Source organism: Artibeus jamaicensis, unplaced genomic scaffold (genome assembly GCF_021234435.1).
Source record: "Artibeus jamaicensis isolate MK-2021 breed Jamaican fruit bat unplaced genomic scaffold, CSHL_Jam_final contig_685, whole genome shotgun sequence".
In the NCBI taxonomy this organism is placed as follows: domain Eukaryota; kingdom Metazoa; phylum Chordata; class Mammalia; order Chiroptera; family Phyllostomidae; genus Artibeus; species Artibeus jamaicensis.
In genome coordinates, this window is record NW_026521924.1 from 14805553 (window position 1) to 14830476 (window position 24924).

Sequence of the window (24924 nt, forward strand, 5' to 3'; positions counted from 1 at the left end):
CGTGAACGCCAGAGGGGTTAGTGGGGGACGGGGAAGGAGGTGCACGAGGTCCGGGTCCCAAGGCCACAGCTCTTCGGAGCCCAGGAAGCAGGTGGCATTTGCTTCTGTTATGACCTAAGGAGGAGCAAGTTCATCCATTTTATAGCTTTGCTGACATCAGAATTCGCCCCGTCAGTGAGAAGAAAACAATCTTTTTACCTTCAGGTGGTTTACTGTTCTGTAAAGAATATGTGTAAATATTTTGTACAGAGCCCTATATGAAATACACAGCCATATGTGGTTACTAATGTCCTCTCCTGTCGTTCTCTCCACCCACCACTTGTTTGGAGTGGAACCCGATCTTAGACATCTGGCCTTGGTGCTCCCTCCTGCCCCTGGCCTGGCACTGTGTCGTTTTCTCCTGGGCAGCCTGGCCTCGCCTGGAGAGCCGGGGTAACAGCTGCAGCCCTGTTTCTGTTCCACCTGCAAGAAGTACCACCTACACACCCAGAAGCTGCTGGGTGCTGCTGGGCATTCAGGCAGCACAGGGTGCGGGATGCGAGCCAGGGATGATCTCAGCCGGTGCTCACACACTGTTCTGGGGACGCCCTGTTTCTGAGGGCTGACGTTCGGGTTTGGAACTGGACCGGAGCCTGGTGTGACCACCACTCTACCTCCACGTGGGATTTCTGTCCACAGAGGAGCTCTGAGAACTTGCCAGCCTTTTCCAGCATCTTCTTAACACTCCCAGCTGTTGGATAGCAGGAGCCCGGAGTGGTGCTGAGTGCCCGTTGACCCCACCCCATGGAGGGGCCCCCCGCCCCATGGAGGGGCCCCCGCCCCATGGAGGGGCCAATCCAGGGGCAAGAATCCATGTCGTCGGGGACGTTTACTGTTTCCCTGGCCCGGAGGAGGGGGCACCCAAGGCTGAGCTGGCATCACAACCCCCAGACCTTGTCCTGCCACCGTAGGCCAGCTGCCCGCGCTGCCCTTCGACCTGCCTCATGGAGAGCACGGGGCTGGCCAGGACTCTGCCCTGCACCTGGGGGCTCTGCATCAGAGCTGCACTGAAGGAAGTTCTTTGTTTGTTTTGAGTGGCAGGTTCACCGGCAGTTTTATAGGAGTCGATGGTTGAGTAAGGGGAGGATTTTGAAAACTGGGTCATGGAAGGAAAGTTACATGTGGTCGAAGAAATTTTTTGTCCCCCGTTCCCCTGAAATTCTTGGAATTTCCTGATAGGAGTGTCTTTTGTTCTTCATAATGATTCCCTCTTGATCCCACCTGAGTTCATCCTAATGGGGTGACACAGTGGGACCCCAAATAGCCTCAGAGTGGGGCCGGTCACCAGAAAGGTCAATCAGGAAAATTTCGGCCCAGTCCACAGACCCTGAAGGAGGCGAGGGGAGGCTTGAGGTGGAACTCTGCAAACTCTTCATTCAGGGACTTTGAGAGCTTCTGGGTGGGTGGTGCACCCGGAGAAGGCTTGGGAGACCTGCCCCCTCCCCAAACCTTGCACAGTCATCAAACATAAGTGTTTTCCTGAGTTCTGAGAGCCCTACTAGCAAGTTAGTGAATCTGAGAGGGGGTTGGAGAAACCCCTGCATTTGCGGTGGGCCAGGTAGAAGTGTGGGTAGCTGGGAGCCCTACCTGGCTGGCACCCACAGTGGGGCGGTCTCATGGGACTGAGCCTTTTAACTTGTGGGACCGGATGTCACCCCCAGGCAGCACGAGAATGGAGTTGTTGGACACCCAGCTGGTGCTGGAGAGTCAGGGAGGTGATGTCAGAAAACAGCGCACAATGTGCAAGGCTGAGGGGAGAGTGGTGTGAAAAATAACAGCTGGGTAAAAAGTGGGTGTTTTGTGGGCCATGAAGCCCAGGATGACTGGAGTTTGGGGTCTGTGCAGAGATGGAGAGGGTAGTGTCAGCAGAAGGGAACTTAGGGTTCAGGTCAGGGTCGGCTCTGGGCCCTGTGGAGGGAGTGGGACCCTGGGCGGTTTGGGAGGGGAGGGTGGGCCACGACCAGAACTGAGTGTAGAGAGAACGATTATTGGTGGCATCATAGCAAGTGTGTTACTTTGTGGCGGTCTGAGCTTCTGCAGGCGACAGTGTCTCTGGGGCTCTGTCAGTGCCTGTGGGGTAGAGATAGCCCCATCCCATACGGTTTAGTGAAATGTTTGGGAAAGTGCTTTGCAGACTGTGAGGTCATGAAGTGTTTTGACTCCATGTTGGTGAACATTTATTAGTGCCTTTAACCAGACCTACGCTTCGGCCTGTGCTCATTTGGGGTTAAGTGGTGACCAAGGAGTAAGCCAAAGGCTTTTGCCAAATCCAAGCACGAGAGGACACGGCCTGCCCTTGCCTTCTTTTCTGGCCCTGCCGTCCCCGTAGCGTTTTTTGCTCTGGCTCCCGCTGCCTTTCGCCTGTCCTCACAGGGGCCCCGCCCCGGCCAGCAGTCTTTCCCCCAGACTTACGGGTGGGTGGGATCTGCCCAGGCGCCTTGGTGAGCCAGCAAGGCTGTGGGGCCGCCACGGCTTCCTGCTGCTTCCGTGACCGGCTGTCCCGCCAGCGCACCCAGGAGGACGCGGTGGCCCTGGTGCAGGCGTGGGCCACCCTCCACTTCCTGTTCACGCGGCAGCAGCCCACACTGCCTTCCTGCTCGGGGAGACTGATCACACCCCTCAGGTACCGTGGGGACCTCCTGCTGCTGCTTCAGGTAGGTGGTTTGAGTAGAAGCCCAAGGGGTGTGGCTTCAGGTCTGCTCTGGCCAATCGGTGGTGGGTTCTCACGGTCTGGGCCCCAGCCTGGGGTGACCGCTTGGGAGAGGGCGGCACCTCCCCTTGACCCTGCAGTAGAGACCACTTATGAGCCTGCCCTTTTTTTTTTTTTTTTTGTAATTGATTTGAGAGAGAGGAAGAGCAGGGGGCAGAGAGAAACACCGATTTGTTGTTCTACTTGTTTGTGCATTGGCCGATTCTTGTACGTGCCCTGACTGGGGATCAAACCCCCAACCTTGGTGTAGGGAAAACACTCTAACCGACTGAGCTACCCGGCCAGGGTGAACCTAACTCTGATCCCTCACCCACTGGTCCACCAGTGTGGCACTGGAGGCTGGAAACCTGGGGCTGCCCCACGCCCTCCACTTTGGCTGCAGCAAATGCAAATCCCTGTGTGTGTCGGGGTGAGTGAAGGGGGCCAAGTGAAAGACAGCCAGTGAAGCCTTCTTCCTGTCTTATCTTCACTTTTGAAACAGCCATAGGTATCCGTGGCTGGTGTGGCTCAGTGGATTAAGTGCCAGACTATGAACCCAAAGGTCACTGGTTTGATACCTGGTCAGGGCCCATGCCTTGGTTGTGGGCCAGGTCCCTGGTGGGGGGGCGCTCGAGAGGCAACCACACATGATGTTTCTCTTCCTCTTTCTCCCTCCCTTACCCTAGAAATAAAATCTTTTTAAAAAAAAACAGCCATTGGTAGAGAAGTACTTCCTTAATAGCTGTTAATATTTATGAGAAAAAGAATGGTGCCAGGGCACTGGAGAGACCTCAGCACGAGGGGCACTGGGATGGTGAAGACCATGGTCAACCCGAGGGTGGAGGGTGCCCTGGTGGAGGGAGCTGCCGTGCGCAGCTCAGCTGTTCAGCCACGGAAGCGGCTGGGCCTGGGGTCACCACGGAAGCAGGGAAGCGAGGGCCTGGGGTTACCGAGCTTCACCTTTTCCAAGAAAGGCTAGGCGTGTAGATTTTAATACAGTTTCTCAATTTAAAAACCATGGCCACAAATTCATATTACTAAAACAATATGAGGCGGGCTAGGCACAGCCTGTGGCTTACCAGTGTGCATCCTCTGAACCAAGAGAACAGTGTTTGCTTCTCTCTCGTGCCCAGGCCCCCGAAGGATGCCGAGACGGGCCCTGGCAGGAGAGGCGGAGGGAGGGGCTGGTAAGAGAAAGCGTTCTGCCCTGAGCTGGGCCCCAGCTCACTCTCAGCCCTGCAATCCCGGTCCCAGTGCTTCTGTGTCCTCCAAGTCGGTGGCTCTGCCTGACCACATCTCACTCCCACATAGGAGGCTGCCGTGAGCCAGCACTGGAAGGGCAGGAGGCTGTGTGTGTTCTCTGACAGCTCTGCTCACAGTGCCTGGGGTCACCTCTTTCTAGTCCTGGCATCTAAAGACCAGGTGGCAGGGAGTTTCCAGGGGCTAGAATGAGCCCATTTCCCCAAAGCCACATGCCCCAACTTCTGGAGCCCGGAGTCCAGGCCTTGAATGGCAGAGACATGCACCCCCTTGTGATGGTCCACACCATGGCGCAGATGCGTCAGCCTGGGTGTCACCAGGGGCGGGAGTGTGTCTGAGACTGCAGTGAAAACGAGAGAATGGACACACAGAACTGTGTATGACTCATCTCCGACCAGCACAGAACAGGGACTAACGAATACTGCCGGACTGATACTGTGACATCTTGCCTGAGATGGTAAAATCAGGATGGACGACCTCACCCCTCAACAGCAGCGGCTCCCTCTGATCCTGACATGTCTGTTCCCCAACCCTGGATGGCCTCTGAGCGGCCCAGGGGGCAGTGAGCCTTTCCAGCCCTCCGGTGTCTGATGCTCAGCCCCTCCCCACCCCTCAAGCCCACACAGGTCCGCAGACCCTGCTTTGTAGACTCCCCGCACTCTACAAACCCAGCTGGTCCGGGGAGCACCCTGCCCGCCTTGAGCTGGGCACAGGGGGGCCATGCAGGTCGTGCATACACTTCCTGCTGCAGTTCCTGGAGAGCCTGGGATCCTGTGTGTGTGCAGAGTCCCAGCCTGTGTCAGCTCACAGACATCACACTCATCCCTTCCTGGAAAACTACTTTAATTAGCTTACAACCAGTGCGAAAGAGGGAGCAGCAGAACCTGGGCCAGGCAGGCTGTGCTCCAGAAACTGCCAGCTCCCCCTCTAGGCTCCGAATAGGATTAGCAGCAGTTCCAAGGGGCCCCAGGCCTCCAACAGCAAAGCCAGAGAAAGGTCGGCCCTAGAAGGCCGACGGGAAGTGGCAGGTGTGAGTGCTCCTGTGTGCAAGGTGGTGGGGGGTGGGAGTGTATGGACTCACGGGGCTCTCAGAGGCTCCATCCTGCAAGACCTCTGGCCAGGGCTGTGTTTAAGCCTGGGTCAGGCAGAGCGGGAGCCACAAAATGAGAGGTCTGGCCAGCAAGCCTCAGGGGAAGGGCAAAGGCACTGGGGCAGAGGTGGCTGTGGACAACGCCAGCTCAGGCAGTGCACTTGCAACACCGCAGCAAACAAGGCCGTCTGTGCAGCTCAGGGCCTTGGCCTCCACGGGGCCGTCTCAGCCAAGCGCAAAGGCATCTCCCAAACCAGAAATCAGAGCCAAAGCTCCTGCTCTCTCCCACAGCAGCTTGTGGACATGGGGCTGGGTCAGCGTGGGCACGGGGCCACCTGCATCTCAGTGGCAGTTCTGACAACTGGGGTGGCAGGGAATCCCATTCATCCGGCAGCGGCAGCCCCCGCTGGTGTCTCCAGGGCCCTGGAGGATGGGGGAAGAGAAGGTCAGGGCAGGGAAGAGTGCCCCCCGCCCCTGCTATTCCATCACACCCGACACAGTGCACACTCCACTCCGGGCTGTCGGGCAGGTCCCCCCCCCCCCCGCTTCTCAGCGGGTCCTCTCAGCCTCGGCGACCTGATGGCCACTGTGAAGGCCTTTCTATGCACCCCAAGTCCATGGCCTCTGGCTGCCTATCCCAGACCCAGAGCAGGGAAAGGCGCTGAGGGACCTTTGCGTATTTGGTAAGGGTCGGCACACTGGCAGCAAAAAAGGGCGATCCCCCCCCTCCGCCCCCTCTCTCAGGGCCTGCGTGTCTGTAACAGCCACAGCCCCCCCAACTCCGGGAACACCCCCTGGGCAGCCACCACACATGAAGTACCTGCAATCTGAGGGGCGCCCTGCTGACCACCCGCCTCCCACCTTTTCACTGGATTCCGACAACGAGCCTGAGGGAGACAGGCCTGGCCGTCGCCTCCATTTTACAGATGAAGAAACTAACGCTCAGAGAAGTGACAGCCGGAGCCGCACAGCCCGCGAGTGCCAGAGCCAGGCACCGGAGCCGCCTGACTGCAGACCGAACCCTTCATCACTGTGTCTAGGGCAAGGGGCGCAGCCTGTTTCTGCGAAGAGCCAGGCAGTTATTTCTGACCTCGCAGGCCACACAGTCTCTGCCTTCGTGGCGCCAAAGCAGCCCACACCGCACGCCTGTGCTCCCCTAAAACTCCTATGGACACTGACATTCGGGGTTCCTATCATTTGTTTTCAATTTTCTTTTTTAATTTATTGATGTTCAGAGAGGGAGAGGAAAGCAGGGAGAGAAACATCAATTTGTTGTTCTGCTTATTCATACACTCAGTGTATGATTCTTGTATGTGCCCCGACAGGGGATCGAACCCTCAACCTTGGTCATATCAGGCTGATACTCTAACCAACTGAACTACCCAGCCAGGGCCAGATTTCATATAATTTTCACATCACAAAATATTCTTTTGATACTTTTCAACCATTTAAAAAATCTAAGAAACGTTCTTACTTCCCAAGCTTACAATCACAGGCCAGGGGTTGGATGGGCCCCTGGGCTGTAGTTTGCCAAACCTCAGTCTCAGGCAAGGCCCCCTCCCCACACCTGTCCTGAGCCTTGGCTCCCCAAGGACTCACCCCCGGTCCCCAGCGCGGGCCCTTGGTGACCCAGCAGATCTCAGTGTGGCAGACGGTGCAGCGGATCCAGTCACAGCCGTCCTTCTTCTGCACCACGATCCGGCACTGCGGGCAGTGCATGGCCTCGCCCTGCTGCAGCATGGACTGGGGCGGAGGAAGGGGGGACGGAGCGGGGGCTGACCTCGGCTGCCCAGCCTCAGCCCCTGCCCCCACCCGGCACCCTCCCCGCTGCAGAGGGAAACTGGAGACCCCGCCACCGAAGTTGTGGCATCGCTCTCCTCGGCTCCTTGTTTCTGCAGCCTCCTCCCTCCACCGGAGCACCTACTGATCCCAAGTGCCAGCTCTAGATGGGAGTGACACCAGCGGGGAGGTCAGAGCCTCAGGGCCCTGTGAACTGCAGCCCTGCAGAGAAGCCCCCACCCCCTGCCGGCTCCCAGAACTCAAATCCCCCGGCCTTCAGCCCTGCCCCAGCCTCACCCTCAGCATCTCCGTCGTCTGCCGGGCGGCCACGTCGTTCTGAGCGCGCAGGGCCAGGTCGTCCTGGTACTCCTTACAGTTCATCTTCTCGTGGATGGCCTGTGTGAGTGAGGGGCTTGGGTGAGGTTCCCAGCAGGAACCTGGGAGAGGCGGGGCACATGACAGGCACCCACACACGCACACAGTGCCTCCAGGTGTTGTCTGCCAGGGCCTCGTTGTCCGAGCCACACCCCCATTTGACGGAAGACATGGAGGCCAGGCAGGTGAAGTCGAGGTCGGCATGTATAATAATGTACACCCATTTATTTCAAGTCCTAACGAGCACGGAAACCCCAGACCACCCCTCACCCAGGCTGTGGCCCCTCGCGCCTGGCTAGGCTCGGCTTCAGGCAAGCCCAGCAATGAGACCGACCCTGCTTGGGGTGCTCAGGCCCAGACTTGCCTCCTCACCATCCTCTTAATGATCAACTGCAGAGATGATGGGGGGGGGGTGGCGAGGGGAGCGTGGGCAGCAACAGGCCTGAGTTTGGGGCCAAGGCTCAACATAGGGCAGGGGTTGGGACTTAGTGTGGGGTCAGGGCTCAGGCCAAGGTTAGAGCTTGGTCCAAGGCTTAGGCTCTGGTTGGGGCCCAGGCCAGGGACCCACAATGATGTGCAGCTCTAAGTCATGACACCCCAGCCCTTCCTGGAACAAGCACCGATAGACAGGGAGCTCCTGGCAGGACCAGGGTGACCAGGCAGCGTGGGTCCCAGCCGCACCTTGCAGACCAGGCAGTTGATGCGCAAACACACGGGGCAGGTGAACTCGTTGACGTCGTCCTCGAAGAAGCACCAGCCCTTGCAGTCCAGGGTCTTGCAGTGGTAGCTGAAGGCACTGCGGTTCTCGGCGATGGAGATGCCCAGGTCCAGGAACCGCTGGTAGTCCTCGGGGCTCAGCAGCTGCCAACAGACCACAGCCTTGGTCTCCGGGGTTTGGAATACCCGACAGGTGGCCCTGCTGGCCACCAACACCCTCCTGAAAGCCCCCGACCCGCACAGTCCAATCTGGCCCCCAGGCTCTTTTCTTCACACCAGTATTCTAAAACTCTATTCAGAAGGTGGATTAAAAGTTCCGAAGGTAGACAGTGATGATGGCTTTGTCCTTTATTTTTATTGTTGACAATGTGGGTACACTTAATGCCACACAACTGCACATTTAAAAATGGTTAATATGGTAGATTTCATATATTTTTTACTACAATAAAAAAGTAAAAGAAAAGATGGACAAAAATGATAACAAGCAGTGCTAGGGGATATGTGGTTAAACTAACATCTCGGTACATTTCACTGAGAAAGCAATGTGACGACTAAGAAAACAACGTTAAGGAGAAGGGTTCCCTGAAACCTTACACGCTGACACTGGGATTATTAACAGAGGGGCTACAGACAGGATATGCCACAGAGATTTAGAATATTTAGAGTGTTTGTAGCCCAACAGCAAGAGCCATTGTGTCTATGCCGGTCACAATGAAATAAAAATCATGCCTGTGCTCTAGATGTTGATTGGGGTGGTGGTTACAAGAGACATTTGTCAAAACTCACCCAATCGCACTTACAAGGAGTGCATTTTATTTATAAAAGTGCCAAGTACACCTTAATAAAGTTGATTTAGCCCTGGATGGTGTGGCTCAGTGGAGTGAGCGCTGGCCTGCAAATCAAAGGGTCGTAGGTTCAATTCCCAGTCAGGGCACACGCGTGGGGTGCGAGCCAGGTCCCCAGTAGGGGGCGCACGAGAGGCAACCACACAGTGCTGTTTCTTTCCCTTTCTCCCCTTTTCCCCCCTCTAAAAATAAATAAAATCTTTAAAAAAAAAAGAATGCTTATTAAAAATATTTTTTAAAATAATAAAAACCATAAATCAAGTTAAACAGTCCACTTTACAACTGGGGAATGGGAGACCAGGGAAGGGAGAGGACCTGCTCGAGATCACCAGCAGTCAGTGAAGGAACATGATAATAATACCGTTAGTAACAGTAACAGCAGCAAACACACACACAGGTGCAGACAGACAGCATGCTGGCAGGCTGCCGGAGGAACGGCCCCAATTTGTTCACGTCTCCCTGACTCCACACTCGCAGGCGGTCCCCTCCTGCACAGAATCTGGCCTTGAGCATGTGACTTGCTTTAGCCAGTGGAACAGCAGCAAGTGTGAAAGGAGCACACTTGGAAAGCACTCTTGCCCCGGAGCTCCCCGCTGGCTGCTCTCGGAACTCTGACACACCACGTGAGCAGCCTGGCCAGCCTGCCGGAAGAAGGGAGGCCTCAGTGGGAAGAGGCACAGTCATCCGGCCATCACAGATAAGGTCATCACATGTCAGTCCAGGACAGCTGACCCACCAGCTAAGCCCGGACGAGATCAGCTAGGCCCCGCCTGGACCAGGAGAGTCATCCAGATATGCCCAACCGAAATTACTAACTTGCAGATTCATGAGCTAAAGAAATGGTGGTTGTTTTAAGCCACTAAGTCTGAGTGACCTGCTACCCAGCGAAAGCTAACTGACAAGGGCTTACTGGGTGGAGCACCACTCTAAATCCTTCACACATTCCCTCTACTGTCAACTTCACCACGCTTGACACAGAAACTAACCCTGACTTTCACTTTAACCAGAAGACTGAGGCAGCGAGAGGCTGAGCATCGGACTGGAGGTCACCCAGGCCCACTGTAACCTGCTTGGCTGTCTCTCCTTCACAAGGAGGGGTTTCTTGACTAACTATCTCCTTCAATTCCTGTCCTGTTCACTGCTTGGGTCCCCAGCATCCCACCCAGAGATGGCTCTTGGATTAGTGTCTGCTGCCTGAGACCAGCAGCCCGAGCCAGCTCCCACCTGCCAGCTCCGGGCCCAGCTCCCCGGGGGCTGGTGCACCCCTGCTGCGCCCCAGCCTTACCGCCCGGATCTCCCTCTCCAGCAGCTTGCCCGAGCATGAGTAGGTGTTGTCGATGAAGGGGCAGGCGACCTCTGCCTCCTGGCTGTTGCGGATGGTGCCCTGCAGACATTCCCTGAGGGTGGGGGACAGAGTGGAGGTGAGGGTCACCTGAACCTCATCCATCGGGACAGGTGGGCTTCACCTTAGCACTTCCCTTCCTCCCTGTCCCTCCCACCAACCCGTCACCACGGCCCCAACTGCTGCCCACCCCACTGCTCCTGTCCAGGTCTCCATCCCTGACTGCCTGGAGGACTGCAGTAGCCTCCTCCTGGGCTCCCTGTGTCCACCACGTCCCTTCCCAGTGACTGCCATCCCATCAGGCTCAGAACAAGCCCGAGCCCCTAACTGCGCTCATGAGAGCCCCCTTGACTCGCCTTCCTAACCCCTCTGTCCAGCCCTCTGCTCCAGCCACACCGAACCCTCGTTCCTGCAGACCAGCCAGGCACACATCTACACCAGCTGCCTCCAGGGCTTCCCCGCCGCCCTGCTGGGGCAGGGACCTGCTCTTTCGTGACAGTGCACTGGCACCAGGCATTTGTCACAATTTGCAATTATATCAGTGATCATTGGATGAATAACTGGCGTCCCCACTGGAATGTCAACTCCAGAAGGCAGTAACTGAACTTTTCGGTCCCTCCTGATCCCCAGGCCGAGCACAGTCCCTGGCACCCAGGGGCTGCTCACCAAACAGCAGGATGTGCTCTCCACAGCCTGGGATGGAAGGGCCAGGAGCAAAGGCTTGGAAGGGGGAAGGCTGCCCACCAGCCAGGTGCAGGGTGAGAGGCTGGCTCAGGTGACCAGGGCCTCAATGCCCCTGCACGGGCCTGGGTCAGAAGTAGTGAGGGGCACAGGCGCTGGAGCCAGGATGCCTGAGCCGTGTGGCCTCTCTGCACCTCAATGCCTCCCCTGCAAAATGGGGAGGCAGGGCGTACCTGGCAGGGTTTTGTGGGTGTCCAATGAGCACAGCACCCACCCACTTTCTACCCTGGTTAATTGGTGACCGGGACCAACACTTAGCTGGGGGTGGGGCGCACCTGCAGAAGGTATGCAGGCACTCCCGCAGCACCACGGCCTCGCCAGGCGCCAGCGTCGAGTAGCACACAGGGCACTCGGTGGGCTCCGTGTTCAGCACCAGGCTCCTCTGATCCAGCTGGACGTGCTGCAGGTAGTTCCCCTCCTGCTGCTGCTGCTTCCGCTGGGCACAGGGGGCGGGGCCAGGGCCGGCGGTCAGACCAGGAAGTGGCCAGGAGCAGGGGGTCAGTCAGATCCCGAATGGGGACAAGGCTGGGAGACAGGATTCCCAGGCAGAGGTGCAGGTGGCCAGGCAGTGGGCGTGAGCTAGAGCCACTGGGAAGGGTAGGACCCAGGGCAGGAGGAGGGCCAGGCAGAAGCAAGTTGGGGCTGCAATCAGGGGTCAAACCAGGCAAAGGAGCAATGGTGGTGATAGTGGTAGGGAAAGGGGGTCAGAGGCAACCTTGGCCATTTCTGCCAAGCTGGGCGGGGCTGGGGCTGGCCAGGGGATAGAGGTAGAGCACTGACTGGGTCAGGGTTATGGGAAGAGGAAGTGATAAAGTTAGGGAGCAGAGTAGGGCAGCAGAGAGGATGGGCCAGGCCAAGGTTGCAGATGGCACCAGAAGTGATTTCATGGCTGGGGAGGGCAAGGGCAGCACCAGGTCCAAGGGGACGCACATGGAGGATGGGGCATCTGACCTGAACGGGGAACACTCAAGGTCAGGTGTCTCTGTGGAACCAGCGCTTGGGCCAAGACTGGGGGCGGGACCAGAGGGTATAGGCCAGAGGGTGGGGTCGACCTCCCAGGGAGCAGAGAGGTGCCAGGTCCTGGGGTCACAGGAAATCAGGGGTGGGCTACAGCCAGAGAGGCAGGGCAGTCGGGAATATTAGGTTCCAGGGCGAGGTCAAGGCTGAGTGAAGCAGAGCTAGGTCACAGGCAGACGAGGGAGTGGCAGATGGGGCACGGTCAGGGTCTCAGCCAGGGTGTTGGAGACCCTACCAGGTACACTTGTGTGCGTAGTTGGTGTGCACGTCAAAACTAGGGGCAGAGCCGCAACCTACAAGGGGGCAGGGCACGTTGGCCTGGATGGGCAGCACAGCCAGCAAGCAAGGGTGGGTCACAGCGAAGAGAAGGGATCGCCGCCTGCCCTTGGTCCATGAGGGGGCACGGCAACAAGCGGGGAGAAGTGGCAGTGCGGAGGAGCCTCCCTTCCTGCCCATCGCCCCCCAGTCCAGTCTGCGGTGTCTGGGGACATCCCCGCCCACCTGCTGGTACTGGCGCAGCGCCTCCTCCTCGCTGGCCAGCCGCGCTCGCTCCTCCGCGTCTGGCTGGTATGTGGGGGGCACCTGGTAGGTCTCCGGCCGCGCCCGGCAGCACATCTCACAGCCAGGACGTGTGGGCTTATTGATGAAGGTGCAGCCAGGGCACTGCCAGCCCACCTGGGAATGAAGGGCTGGTGAGCTTGGTGCGCTGAGGGTCTTGGGCAGCGTGAGGCAGGGACGCTGGGGATGTGCAGCTTACCGGTGGGGGCTCCGGTGTGGTGTCAGGCTGCCCTTGACCCGGCTCCTGGGGGACCCCAAGCTTCGAGGGTGCCAGCTCCAATGGGCCCCTGGGCTGTAGCGTGAGGTCCTTGAAGCCCAGATCTGGAAAGATCAGTTGAGAGGCTGGTGGATCCATGCACCCCACTTTGTCCGCACCCCCTGGTCAGCCAGGAACCCTGCAGCAAGCCCTCTCCTACCCTCTCCCGTTTCCCTGGATGAGTCTCCAGCTGCGTCCCCCAGGTGGACCCAGACCTGGCTGAGTGTCCTGGTGTCCACAGGGTCAGAGTCTCTCCGCCACCCAAGAATGCTCCTGCGTCCTCAGGGCTGAAGACCCTGCCCAACAACCGACCTCCTGGGCCCTGAAGTGATGCACCCAGGAGGACGAACCCCACTCCTCAGGTGGTCCTGCCGAAATGCTGACTGATCCATTTGTGAGGAGACACTGGACCAAAACCAAAGACCCGGCCTGGAGGCGCAACGCCAGTATAGAAGGTCAGGGGAAAACTGAGGGCATTAAGGACCAGAGGGGACCAGGACAGAGCCCCGAATGCCAGGACTGTTGTTACGAAGGGCAGCAAGGTGACGGTGCTGCCTCGGTGCCCGATTTCCCAGCCTGAGAGCTGTCTGTGGCAACATAGGAAAAGGTGTCTTCTTTTTACTTATTTTTTATTTTTTTTAATTTAATTATTTTTCAACTACAGTATTCTGTTTTTTACTCCCATCCCAGCAAGGTATCTTCTTTTTAGAGGAAACACACATACCGAAGCATTTGTGGGAGGGGCCTTCGTGTCTACATCGCCCCCCAAAACAGTTGAGGAAGAAATTACTTACATGCACACAAATAAACTTTATAAATAATACTATCGACAGAAGGATAGAGCAGAACAAATACGGTAAAATGTTAACATCTGGGGAGCCCACACACAAGGTCCATGGGAATTTGTTATACAGCTCTGTGTACAATTTTGTAACTTTTCTGTAGGTTGGAACTATTTTAAAATAGGAAGTACAAAATGGAAACACTAGTGATTATCATCTTATCTAATTTACAGACTTAGAAAACTAATGAGCAAAGACAGGACGGGCCTTACCTAAGGCCACAGAGCTGATAAATGCCAGAGCCAGGACTAAACTCAGCCCCTCTCCCCTGGGCCACTGTCCCCAAAACGGACCCCAGAATGACTCCCTCCTGGGTGTCCTTTGTCCTCCCTTCCCCACTGTGGGTGAGACCCTCCACGACCTGAGCCCCACGACCTCAGGTGAGTCCCGTCATCACTGGAGAGCGGAGCCTCACCTTCCAGCATCCGCAGCTGGCGCTCCCGCTGCAGCTCCTGGGGGCTGAGTGAGGTGTTGCGGGCTGACAGCAGGTAGAGGTAGGCGCGGTCGCCATTCCGCCGCACCCCGTGGGAGTGGAGTGTCTCCTGGTCCCGGGCCAACCGCTGCCCGATCACCCACCGCTGCAGGGCCGCTGGGAAGCCATAGTCCAGGAACACCTGGGGGGGGGGAGGCGGGGGAGGAAGAGGAAAAGGGACCAGGTACAGTCGGAGCGCAATGGGAAGCCTCTGCCCTGATGTCTCCCTTCAGCCCTCTCACTCACCATGTCCTTGAGGGAAGCCACCGTCATGTCAGGGTGCACTGTGAGCCAGATGGTGACAGTGTGCATCTGAGCATCTTCCACCCTCACCCACAGCCTGCGGAGAACGGGGGTGGCAACAAGAGCTCTGGCTGCAGGTCCCACCTCAGCAACCAGCTCTCAGCGTGGGCATGTCTGCACACTTGTGCATCACACACATGCACACACATGAGCCCCCAGACAGTGTGAGGGGCCTCTCTCCTGGATTCTCCCACTCCCGTGCTTCCTCCTTCATGAGAACCCCCTGCTGAAGCCCCTCCAATGGCTCCACGCTGCTCCTAGAATAAAATCCGCACTCACCGCGCACGCGCAGGCCTCCGGGACCCGGCCCCTCACCACCTCTCCAGCCTCTTCAATCCCTCTCTCCCTTGCTCCTTAGCCAGGCCACCCCAGCTATTTTTTACCATATGCCAAGGCTCTGCAAAGCCCTTCACACGCACTAACTCATTCAATCCTCTCCACACACCCAAGAGGCAGCACTGTTGTCGTCCCTAGTTGACAGATCAAAACCTGAGCGACAGACAGGCTGGTTGACCCTGCCAAGGAAGCAGTTAGTAAGTGTTAGAGGCAGGATTTCAATCCAAACAGTCCTATTCCAGAGAAAGTGGCTTTCAACACCAACCGTCTCCAGGACCCTGACATAGTTTTTGAAGACCAAAGGCACAAAAGGGAGGAGAGCTGAGATGAAAAACCCGGAACGATCCCAGAGGAAACGGGAATTAGGGTACCAAGCAGTAGCATAAAGCTCCCTCGGTACCTTCGGGGAGATTTGGGAGAACATCGAGCAATCGAGCAATCGGAAAATGAGGAAGAACTGGAAACTGACAAGCGACTCCTGATTAACCTAGGCTTTAGCTCCAACTACAAGTCCGCAGGAAGAGTGAGAGAGAGTAAATGACACCCTGAAGAGGCAATTAGTAAATCCAGAATGGAGGAAAAATTCTAAAGGTCGAAGACCAATTTTCTTAAAAAAAGTTAATGGCATAAAAATAGAATAGAATAAAAAAAGGCTTAGACAATAAGAAGTGCTATGTGTAGCTCTCATTGGGTCCCTGTTTGGAACAAGCAAGTGTAAAAAGCAGGAATGAGATAATTAGGGAAAGTGGAATATAAACGGAGTATTAGGGGACTTAAAGGTATTAGTCATTTTTTGGGTGTGAAAATGGTGTTCAGGTTATTTTTGAGTCCTTATTTTTTTAAAGACATCAAATTATTCATGAATGAAATAGCACCTGAGATTTACTTTAAAATATTCCAGAAAACACTCTCAAAATTCTTCAGGATAATGACTTTTAACACCCAGCCAACTATCAGTGAAGTGAGAGTAAAACAGAAATTTTTAGACATGTAAAGACTTCAAAAGTTTGCCATCCACTTTCCCATATGAAATTTTTGAAATAGCCCTGGCTGGTGTGGTTTAGTGGACTGAGTGCCAGCCTTCGAACAGACGGTTCAATTCCCAGTCAGGGCCCAGGCCTGGGTTGTGGGCCAGGTCCCCAGTAGGGGGCACAGGAGAGCTAACCAACCACACATTGCTGTTTCTCTCCCTTGCTTTCTCCCTCACTTTCTCTCTCCCTTCCCCTCTCTAAAAATAAATAAGTAAAATCTTTTTTTAAAAAGTGTTTGAAATAAAAGAAATACAAATAGCTGAGTATGATCCAGGAGAATGGAGAAGAACTAAAAGGAAATTAAGAGGCCTGACCTTCGCCATTGAAACATATGAAACATAGAAGTGCATACATTTTAAGCCTGAGTGTCCATTAATACATGAATGGATGAAACGACTATGGGACATTCACACAATGGAATTCTACTCGGGTTAAAAAAAGAAAGTTTTACCCTTTGCAATGGTATGGATGGACCTGGATGGTATTATGCTAAGTGAGACAAGCCAGTCAGAGAAAGACAAATACCATGTGACTTCACTCATATGTGGACTCTAACGAACTAACCAACCAGGAAAACGGAGACAGACTCATGATGCAGAGCAGACCACGGCTAGTCAGGACGGGGAGTTGCAGGTGGAGGGATGGCAGAAACAGGAAAAAGGACTCATGGACACGGACAACGGTGCAGTGACCGCTGAGGGCGAGTGGGGAGAAGGGGACTAAATGGTGATGGGAAAAATATAATTAAAAGTATATATATTTTTAAACAGTGCATACATTTTCAACTGTACTACTTATCCTACAATGAATAATATTTCCATAATTCAAGTACTATGCATGCTATTTTAGAGGGTTTAGATTTTTAGAGTCAACCTAGAAGCAAAGCATAGATACCTTAATTACAGTTAAAAAAAAATCTCCCAAGCTACAAGCTATAACTTTAGCACCAATGACAAAAAAATATAGTTGGAGATCTTGTATCCAATGTCATCAGTCATAATGATCAGTTTAATCAGAAAATTCATGAAAGCTTCAGCGTTTCATTCCACCTCACAAGTCACAAACACACAGCTATCTGCCGATCTCCCGGGAAACAGCAATGGCTGCTCTTTGAGTGCAAATCTGCCACTGGAGTTTCCCGGGATTTTTATTTTTGGATGAACCACGCCCATAATACATAGGCCATGCTTTGCAGTATAAGCTTTTTTTAAAAAAATATTTTAAAAATATACTTTATTGATTATGCTATTACAGTTATCCCATTTCCCCCTTCATTCCCCTCCACCCTGCACATCCCCTCCCACCCACATTCCCCTCCTTTAGTTCATGTCCATGTGTCATAAGTTCTTTAGCTTCTACATTTCCCATACTATTCTTGCCCCCCCTGTCTATTTTCTACCTACCGCCTATGCTACTTATTCTCTGTATCTTCTCCCCCCTTCTCCTCCTCCCACTCCCCTGTTGCTAACCCTCCATGTGATCTCCATTTCTCTGGTTCTGTTCCTGTTCTAGTTGTTGGCATGGTGATAATGAACTCCTTTAACTTGACCTTATCTGAGAAGCACTTTATCTGCCCTTCCATTCTAAATGAAAGCTTTGCTGAATAGAGCAATCTTGGATGTAGGTCCTTGCCTTTCATGACTTGGAATACTTCTTTCCAGCCCCTTCTTGCCTATAAGGTCTCTTTTGAAAAAAATCAGCTGACCGTCTGATGGGAACTCCTGTGTAGGTGACTGTCCTCTTATCTCTTCCTGTTTCTAGGATTCTCTCCTTTATTTTAATCTTGGGTAATGTAATTATGATGTGCTTTGGTGTGTTCCTCCTTGGGTCCACCTTCTTTGGGACTCTCAGCTTCCTGGACTTCCTGGAAGTCTATTTCCTTTGCCAGATCGGGGAAGTTCTCCTTTATTATTTGTTCAAATAAGTTTTCCACTTGTTGTTCTTCCTCTTCCCCTTCTGCTCTTCCTATAATTCAGATGTTGGAATGTTTAAATATGTACTGGAGGTTCCTAAGCCTCTCCTCATTTTATTTATTTATTTATATTTAAAAAATTCTATTTAGTTCTTTTTCAAGTACAGTTTTTTGTCTCTTTCTCCCATCCCAGCCTTCCCTGCCCCGTGTCATTTTTTTGAATTCTTGTTTCTTCATTCTTTTCTGTTTGGTTGTTTCTTTCTTCCTTCTGGTCCACTCCACTGATCTGAGTCCCAGTTTTCTTCCCATCACTATTATTTCCCTATGCATTTCCCTTCATTTCACTTAGTGTATCCTTCATTTTTTCATCTAATTTGTGACCAAAATCAACCAATTCTGTGAGCATCAGATCACCAGTGCTTTGAACTGTGCATCTGATAGGCTGGCTATCGGTCGGTCGCTTAAAAGTATTGGCTCTGGGGCTTTGATCTGTTCTTTTGTTTGAGCTATTTTGTTTGTTCGTTTGTTTTTTGGTCTGGTCACGCCTCTTACATAGTAAGCGTCAGAGCCTTAGGTGTTCACCAGGGCGGGGCAACCCGGTCCCTGGGTTGTGACGCTGTATGTGGGGGCGGGTCAGAGAGGGAACAATGGCACTTGTTCCGCTCTCTCTCAGATTTCAGTCCCTTCCACCACTTCCCACAAGCAAATTGGGCCCTTCTGGTTCTGGTACACAGGTATGTGGGCTTTTGTACGTTCTGGGACCCTGTGGCTCTCTCCAACGAACTCTCCTGTGAGGCTGGGAGTCTCTCCCGGCACCTCAACTCCCACAAGTGTTTTCAATCAATGCTTTTAGGCTTTATTTCCAGGCGCTGGAGCCCTGGGTTGGGAGGTCTTTCTCACTGCCCGTTTTTGCCTGGTTTATCTGTGTGTGAATCTGTGACCACGGTCAGCCAGCCGCCTTGTGCGCCTCACTGGGTCTGCTCGTTGCCACCCCGTGCCCAGGTCCACCAGCCACCGCTTTTTCCTGCCGCGACCCCTCTCCGCCAGCCGCCAACTCCGCCCCTCTTACTGGTCTGGACGAATGGTTGTTGGACTTCCGTACAGTCGGATTTTCTGTCAGTTCTAGTTGTTTTTTTGTTTCTAAATTTTTGTTGTCCTTAATTTTGGTTGTGCGAGGAGGCACAGTGTCTTCCTGTGCCTCCATCTTGGCCGGAAGTCAGCTTTTTCTTTAAAGTGGAGCAAAAACTTGAAAATACTCTCAAAGCATCTCAGTAAGAACTTTTGTGGATTTTTACCATTTTTTCTTAAAATACCTCACCCTAGAGTGGTAAGGTTTTTTGGGGGCAACGTGTCTCTCTATTGTCTTTTTAAAGCCATCAGTTTATTTTTCACAGAAACAATTCTCTTCTGGCACTTTATTGATTAATGTAACAGCTAATTAGATTATGTTATTACAATAACAAGTACAATGGCTATAAGCAAAGCTGTGGTGCAGCAGTATGTTATATATATATATATATATATATATATATATATATATATATAATACATAAAATCAATATGTATATATCCTATAGAGGGAAAAGGAGGGAGAAGGAGAGGGAGATAAACAGAGATGAGAGAGAAACACTGATTGGCTGCCTTCTGTACACACTGTTCCTGGGGACAGAATCTGCAACCCGGGCACATGCCCCGACCAGGAATCAAACTGGTGACCTCACTGGACGACTCCCACCCAGCTGAGCCACCCCGGGTAGCGCCGCAGCAGCAGGCTTTACAGCAGAAACCACAGTACCATTTAACTGGAGAGAGCAGGTGGAGCCAACTGGGAAGACTTCTCCTACAGCACTTCCGGGAAAATCAGTCGGGAAAAGGAGAGGTGAGAGGAGTTTGTTACATTCCTTGTTTTCCTAACAAAGATGACACAGGTGCTGTCCAGGTTGATACACCAAGGTGAAGAGGGTACGTAAGTTTTCACTTTCAAACAAAATGGCCAATCGATCTAGAGACCCAGTGCAATCCCCATCAGAACCCCGGCCAGCTCTGTTCTGCAGGTCTCCTGGGACCAAGACTAACAGTATCCATTTTCTCTTGCTTCTCTTGCTATCAGAACCCCTGAATTCCTTTTCTTTCGTAAAACTTTTTTAAATTATTTTTTTGAGAGAGAGAGAAACATGGAACACAGCAACTGAGTGGCCAGAGGAGAGCCTGTGCATTCTTGCTGTCTCCCTGGCTATATTTCTCACCCTCCCTCCAGGCTAGGAGATAAGTGCTGGTCTACAGGAATTACGTAGAAGTGGTGTGTGTAACTTTCTGAGCTGTGCTCCTCAAAGAAGTGTGGGAGGGGTGGCCTTTCTTCCCTCCCTCCTTCCTGCTGGTAAGGATGCTGATGTGATGGCTGGAGCTGGAGTGACCATTTTGAGCCGAGATGTGAACCTCAGAATGGGGACCACAAATGGCAGAACATGAGAGGAAAGGCCTGAGGCCCTGAGGCCCGCAGGAGCAGAGCCTCCACATCTGGACTGCCTGCCATTAAACTCGTTTATGCCACTGTGATTATGCGTTTTTCTATAATAGGACACCTAACATCCTGATCCACCCCTAACAACCCCAGAAGATAGCTACTATGCCCCATTTTTCAAACAACAGAGACGGAAACTCCGAGCAGTGAAATGACTTGCCCTCGACCTCAAAGTTGATCAGTGCCAGCGCTGGGGTTGGAAGGCAGGTCTCCTGGCACCAGAACCTGACAGTAAGAATGGCTGTCCTAGCAGGGCTCCGGGGGTCCCGAGTCCTTGCTGGGTTGGTGAGGACCCCACACACACATTCTTCAGTTTATCCTCACTGACCCATTCCTCGAGGCCATCAGAAGGAATCCTGACACCCCACCGATCATTCAACTAGTCCACAAGCACGGGGAGAGGTGAGGGCCGACACCTGCAGGTGGAAGAGCCGTGGCCTTGGAAAGGCCCTCGAGTCCCCCACACTATTGGCAGGTCTCACGGTGCAGCTTGGCGACAGAGCAATTCTCCAACGTCACCATTCCTGCTAATATAAGTGAAGTTTAAAAAATTCTCACCTAATAAACAATTTAGGACTCTCACGTCTGCCTAAAAAATGTTCTCTAATTTGCTAAAACTACTTGTCTTCAGATTGTTTCATGAATGCATTGTTATATTATGAAAGCCAGCTCTGGCTGCATAGCTCAGTTGGTTAGAGCACCGTCCTGATACATCAAGGTGCAGGTTCGATCCCCCATTAGGGCACATACAAGAATTGATCTAATGAATGCATAAGTGGAACAACAGATCAATGTTTCTCTCCTCTCTAAAAAAAAAAAAATCAATCAATAAATAAAGAATTGAGCCCTGGCTGAGTGGCTCAGATGGTCAAAGCAGCTTCCCATACTCCCAAAAAGGTTGCAGGTTCAATCCCTAGTCAGGGAGTGTACAGGAGGCAGCTGATGGATGCTTCTCTCTCACATCGATGTTTCTTTCTCTCTCTCAAATCAATACACACATCCATGGGTGAGGACTTAAATAAATAAATAGTTTTTTAAAATTATGAAAGTTCAAGTGCAGTCATTTTTGACAATTATAAGTGGTGGTATATCTCATTTCTTGTAAGATAAACGCCTTTGTCTTTATCTTATCAGGGAGTTTTCCATGTCAATGTTTAAAATGCTATTTGGTATAATAGGTATAAAATAAATCCTGTGAAAGAGAAAAAAAATAAAGGCGAGTCACTGTCCTACTGGCAGGAACACGTGACGGCCCACCAGCTTCAGCACGCCCTGTGTCCCGGGCCAGCCCCGCACTCCTCACCTGACGTCCTGTGTTGGGGACACCTCCGGCTTCAGCTGCACTTTCAGGGGTACGCGTTGCTCTGCCAGCCAGATAGCACACTGCATAGCCACCTGTTCATCCCCGCCGGCCACTGCTCGGCTAAGTCTCAGGGCCATCTCCTCGGCTAAAATTCAACACAGGGATGCAAGTTAAAACGGTTTAATTTTCAGGAGCTGGGAGTGAGGACGGAGGCAGGAGGCGATCCTTTGCACAAGCTGCTTCTTCTGTCTTCCTGGTGAACTCCTACATATCCTGGGAAGCCTTCTCTGATTCTCCCCAGTCCCCCCTGACTGCTCACTTAGTTCTGTTTTTCGTTCATATTCCTCCCCAATTCCCCCTTCCTGCCATTCATTTAGCTGACGAGAATTTACTAAGCTCCTACTGTGTGCCAGCCACTGTCCCAGAAAGTGGGATTCAGCAAGTGAATTACATAAACAGGATCTTTCATCCTGGTGAGAAGACAAATTTAACAAGAGAAAAACAGATTGTGACGCATGTTGGCAACAAAATAAACAGGACAAGGAAATCAGGGAATGCTTCTAGGAGGAGGTGACATTGAAGCTGAGACCTGAAAGAGGAGAAACTGGATCTTTCAAGACCCAATAGGGAAGAGTGTTCCAGGTGGAGAGAAAGGTAAGAGCAAAGGCCTTGAGCAAAAAGTGTTTGGACTGGATCAGAAAAAGCCAGTGGCGCTCCAGCAGAGTAAGCAAAGGGGTGAAGGGAGGAAGGCTGTGAGGCCAACCAACCAGCAGGGCCTTGCGGGCCACCCAAGGCTCTGGGCTTTGTTCAAAGAACCCAGAGAAGCACAGGAGGGTTTCTGAGCAGGGTGGTGACTTAGGTTCTACAACACAAGGTGGAGGGGGCTAGAGGGGAGGCAAGGACCCTCGGCATTCAGATCAGTGAGGTCTATCTCCCCCACCAGCCTGGGAAATTTCCTGTGCCCTCTGGGAGCTCCAATCTCAGCCCAGCGCTGGCGCACGGAGGCCTCAGGGGCATCACAGCAATGAATGACCAGATAGCTCTGATAGTAACTGGGCCTCCAGGGAGGAAACTGAAGGGCAAGTCGGCAGAGGGAGACCAGGGTTAAAGCCCCTCTCCCAGGCCTATCTTGGCACGGGAGGCAGGGTCCTGGCAGGGTCAACTTTCCACCCGAAACTTCGCATCCAGGCTGTGCCCACCTTTCTTGGTCTTCTCGTCCATCTGGCGTGGTTGCTACCATCACCCCAGGACGGGGCTCTAGCTTCGGGAAAATGCTATCTCCAGGTCACCAGGCAGAGGGGGAGCGATCAGGAGCAACTCAGCCCCGGCCAGTGGCCTCCAGCGTGGCCCAAGCCCTCTTTGTGCCTCGGTGTCCTCCGCAGCAGTCGGGTAGCATCACACTACCCGAGGACCAGGGCCTGGGCCTGGGCTAGGGGACAAGCCGCGCCCCTGGGTAGCAGGTGAAAGAGCAGGAGGTGCCGACCCAAGCCCGCAAAGGGCGACCGAAAAATATAGGACAGGTCTGGCGGGGGGGGGGGGGGGGGGGGGCGCACCGCACAGCCGGGACGCTGGAAAGCCCCGGGCAGGGCCCCCACTTCTCCCTGCTGGGAGCGCTCCGGCGCCCGGGATTTCAGCCAAACTCCTTGCCCTCCAGCCCCAGCGAATCGGGAGGAGGGGAGCAGTTTCGGCGGAAGAGAAAGTGAAAGTAGCAGCCCCGGAAGTGGGGGCGGGAGATTGTCACAGGATCCGGGACACCCTATCCCCTCCCATCCCTGGTGCCTGGCCACCCTAGACAGTTGCTGGCACTCGCTTCCCTGCTCCAGTCCACTGCGGCCCCGGGCGCTCAACCTGTCCGCCCGAGGCAGCCTCACTCTACCCCCAATTGACTCCCAACTCTGCGACCCCCACTCTCCTGCGGGCCCGCCCCTCTGCCCGGTATGCAGGGCTGGAGAGGGGCCGGGGCGGGGCAGCAGACGGCCCGGATTGGACGAGCGGGCGGAGCTGCCAGCACGAGGGTGCGCAGACCCGCTGCTTAACAAGGTCTGCGGAAGAAGAAACGGATACTTCGTTTAAGAACTGCGCCAGACCACGGAGTCGGGTTGGAACTCAGACCCGGCAGGCTCCAGAAGCCACCCTCAGCCAGCCAGATTCTGCCTCCCCTCGGCGATCACTCTCCACCTGTTTATTGGGCCGATAATGAAGTTTGGTTTGCCTGCCGCGCGCCGGAGGCTGTTGGCCTCGTCCAGACAACTGTCCCTTATTTTTCTCCCACTCCTCATCCCATAGATCATCAGGTCCTGTGGCGTCCCCCTTCAGAATAGATCCAGAATCTGTCACCTCTCACCGCCTCACTCCCCATCTCGCGGTTCATCATTTCTCCTCGGGTGTTTTACAACCTCCTCATTGGGCTCCTTGCTTCTCCTTGTGGCCCCTATGGTCCCATTTTCCACTCAGCTGCCAGAGGGTCCTGCTAGAATGTAGATCAAACTGTCACTCCTCAAAACCCTCCTCATAGTTTCCATCTCACTCAAAAGTTTGGTAAAAGCTTGTAATCCGCCTCCTCTCTTTCTCTGACTGCTATGCCCTGGCGCACTCCATTCAACGCCCCGTGGCCTGAGTCCTAGAACGAGGCAGACTATACACCCACCTCAGGGCCTTTGCATTTGCCATAATCCACATATCTTCCTGGCTTGCTCTCTCCCTTTATTTTGGTTTTTATCCAAACGTTTTCCCTGCACTCTCTATCTGAAATTTCACAGTCCCCCCTTCCTGGCTTCATTTCCCTCCAAATCATGAATTACTATCTAGCAGCAAATTTTACTTACTTATCTTGTTTTTGGTCTGTTTCCCTCTTCTGGAGGGCAGGGGCTTTTGTCTGTTTTGTTCACTGCTGTGTTCCCAATGTTTACAGATTCTATGTTAATTGAAAGAATGAATCTCAGACTTTCATCTGGTATCACTTTCCTTTTGCCTGAAACACACCCCTTAAAAGAGGTTCTCAACCTGGGCTGTACTTTTGATTTCCCTGAGGGAGCTTTTAAAAACCTTAAAGCCTAAGCCACATCTCAGATCAACTGATTCAGAATCCCTGGGGATGAGCATTTCTACTGGGTATAGAATTCTAGCTGGCATTCCAGCACCGTGAAGAGGGCAGTATTCCATTCATTGTCCTTTAGCTTCCATGGTTGCCATGGAGACATCCTCACCTGCCAGCGTGACTGCTGTTCTTTTTAAAAACAGCTTTATTGCAATATAATTTAACTATAAGATCCACCTATCTAAAGTGTTTATTTTTTAAAGCATTTTACTTCTTTAAGTTTTGTGTATTTATTTTCAGAGAGAGGGGAAGGGAGGGAGAAAGAGGGAGAGAACCATCAGTGTGTAGTTGCCTCTTGCAGGCCCCCAACTGGGGATCTAGCCAGCAACCCAGGCACCTGCCCTGACTGGGAATCAAACTGGCGACCCTCCGGATCACAGACGGGTGCTCAATCCACTG

The 24924-nt window shown here is 53.4% G+C and overlaps 1 protein-coding gene across 1 annotated transcript; it reads right to left on the bottom strand.

Annotated features, from left to right (window-relative positions):
• Positions 1 to 4814: 4814 nt before the first annotated feature.
• Positions 4815 to 23159, bottom strand: RBCK1 (RANBP2-type and C3HC4-type zinc finger containing 1). The gene is made up of 12 exons (XM_053671305.1): positions 22628 to 23159; positions 21429 to 21573; positions 14269 to 14362; positions 13966 to 14164; positions 12652 to 12773; positions 12396 to 12569; positions 11153 to 11313; positions 10080 to 10191; positions 7914 to 8093; positions 7155 to 7253; positions 6678 to 6821; positions 4815 to 5501 (listed from the first exon to the last, which is right to left on the bottom strand). The coding sequence occupies exons 1-12, from the start codon at positions 22647 to 22649 to the stop codon at positions 5421 to 5423; spliced, it is 1533 nt and encodes a 510-aa protein (XP_053527280.1). The 5' UTR covers positions 22650 to 23159; the 3' UTR covers positions 4815 to 5420.
• Positions 23160 to 24924: the final 1765 nt, after the last annotated feature.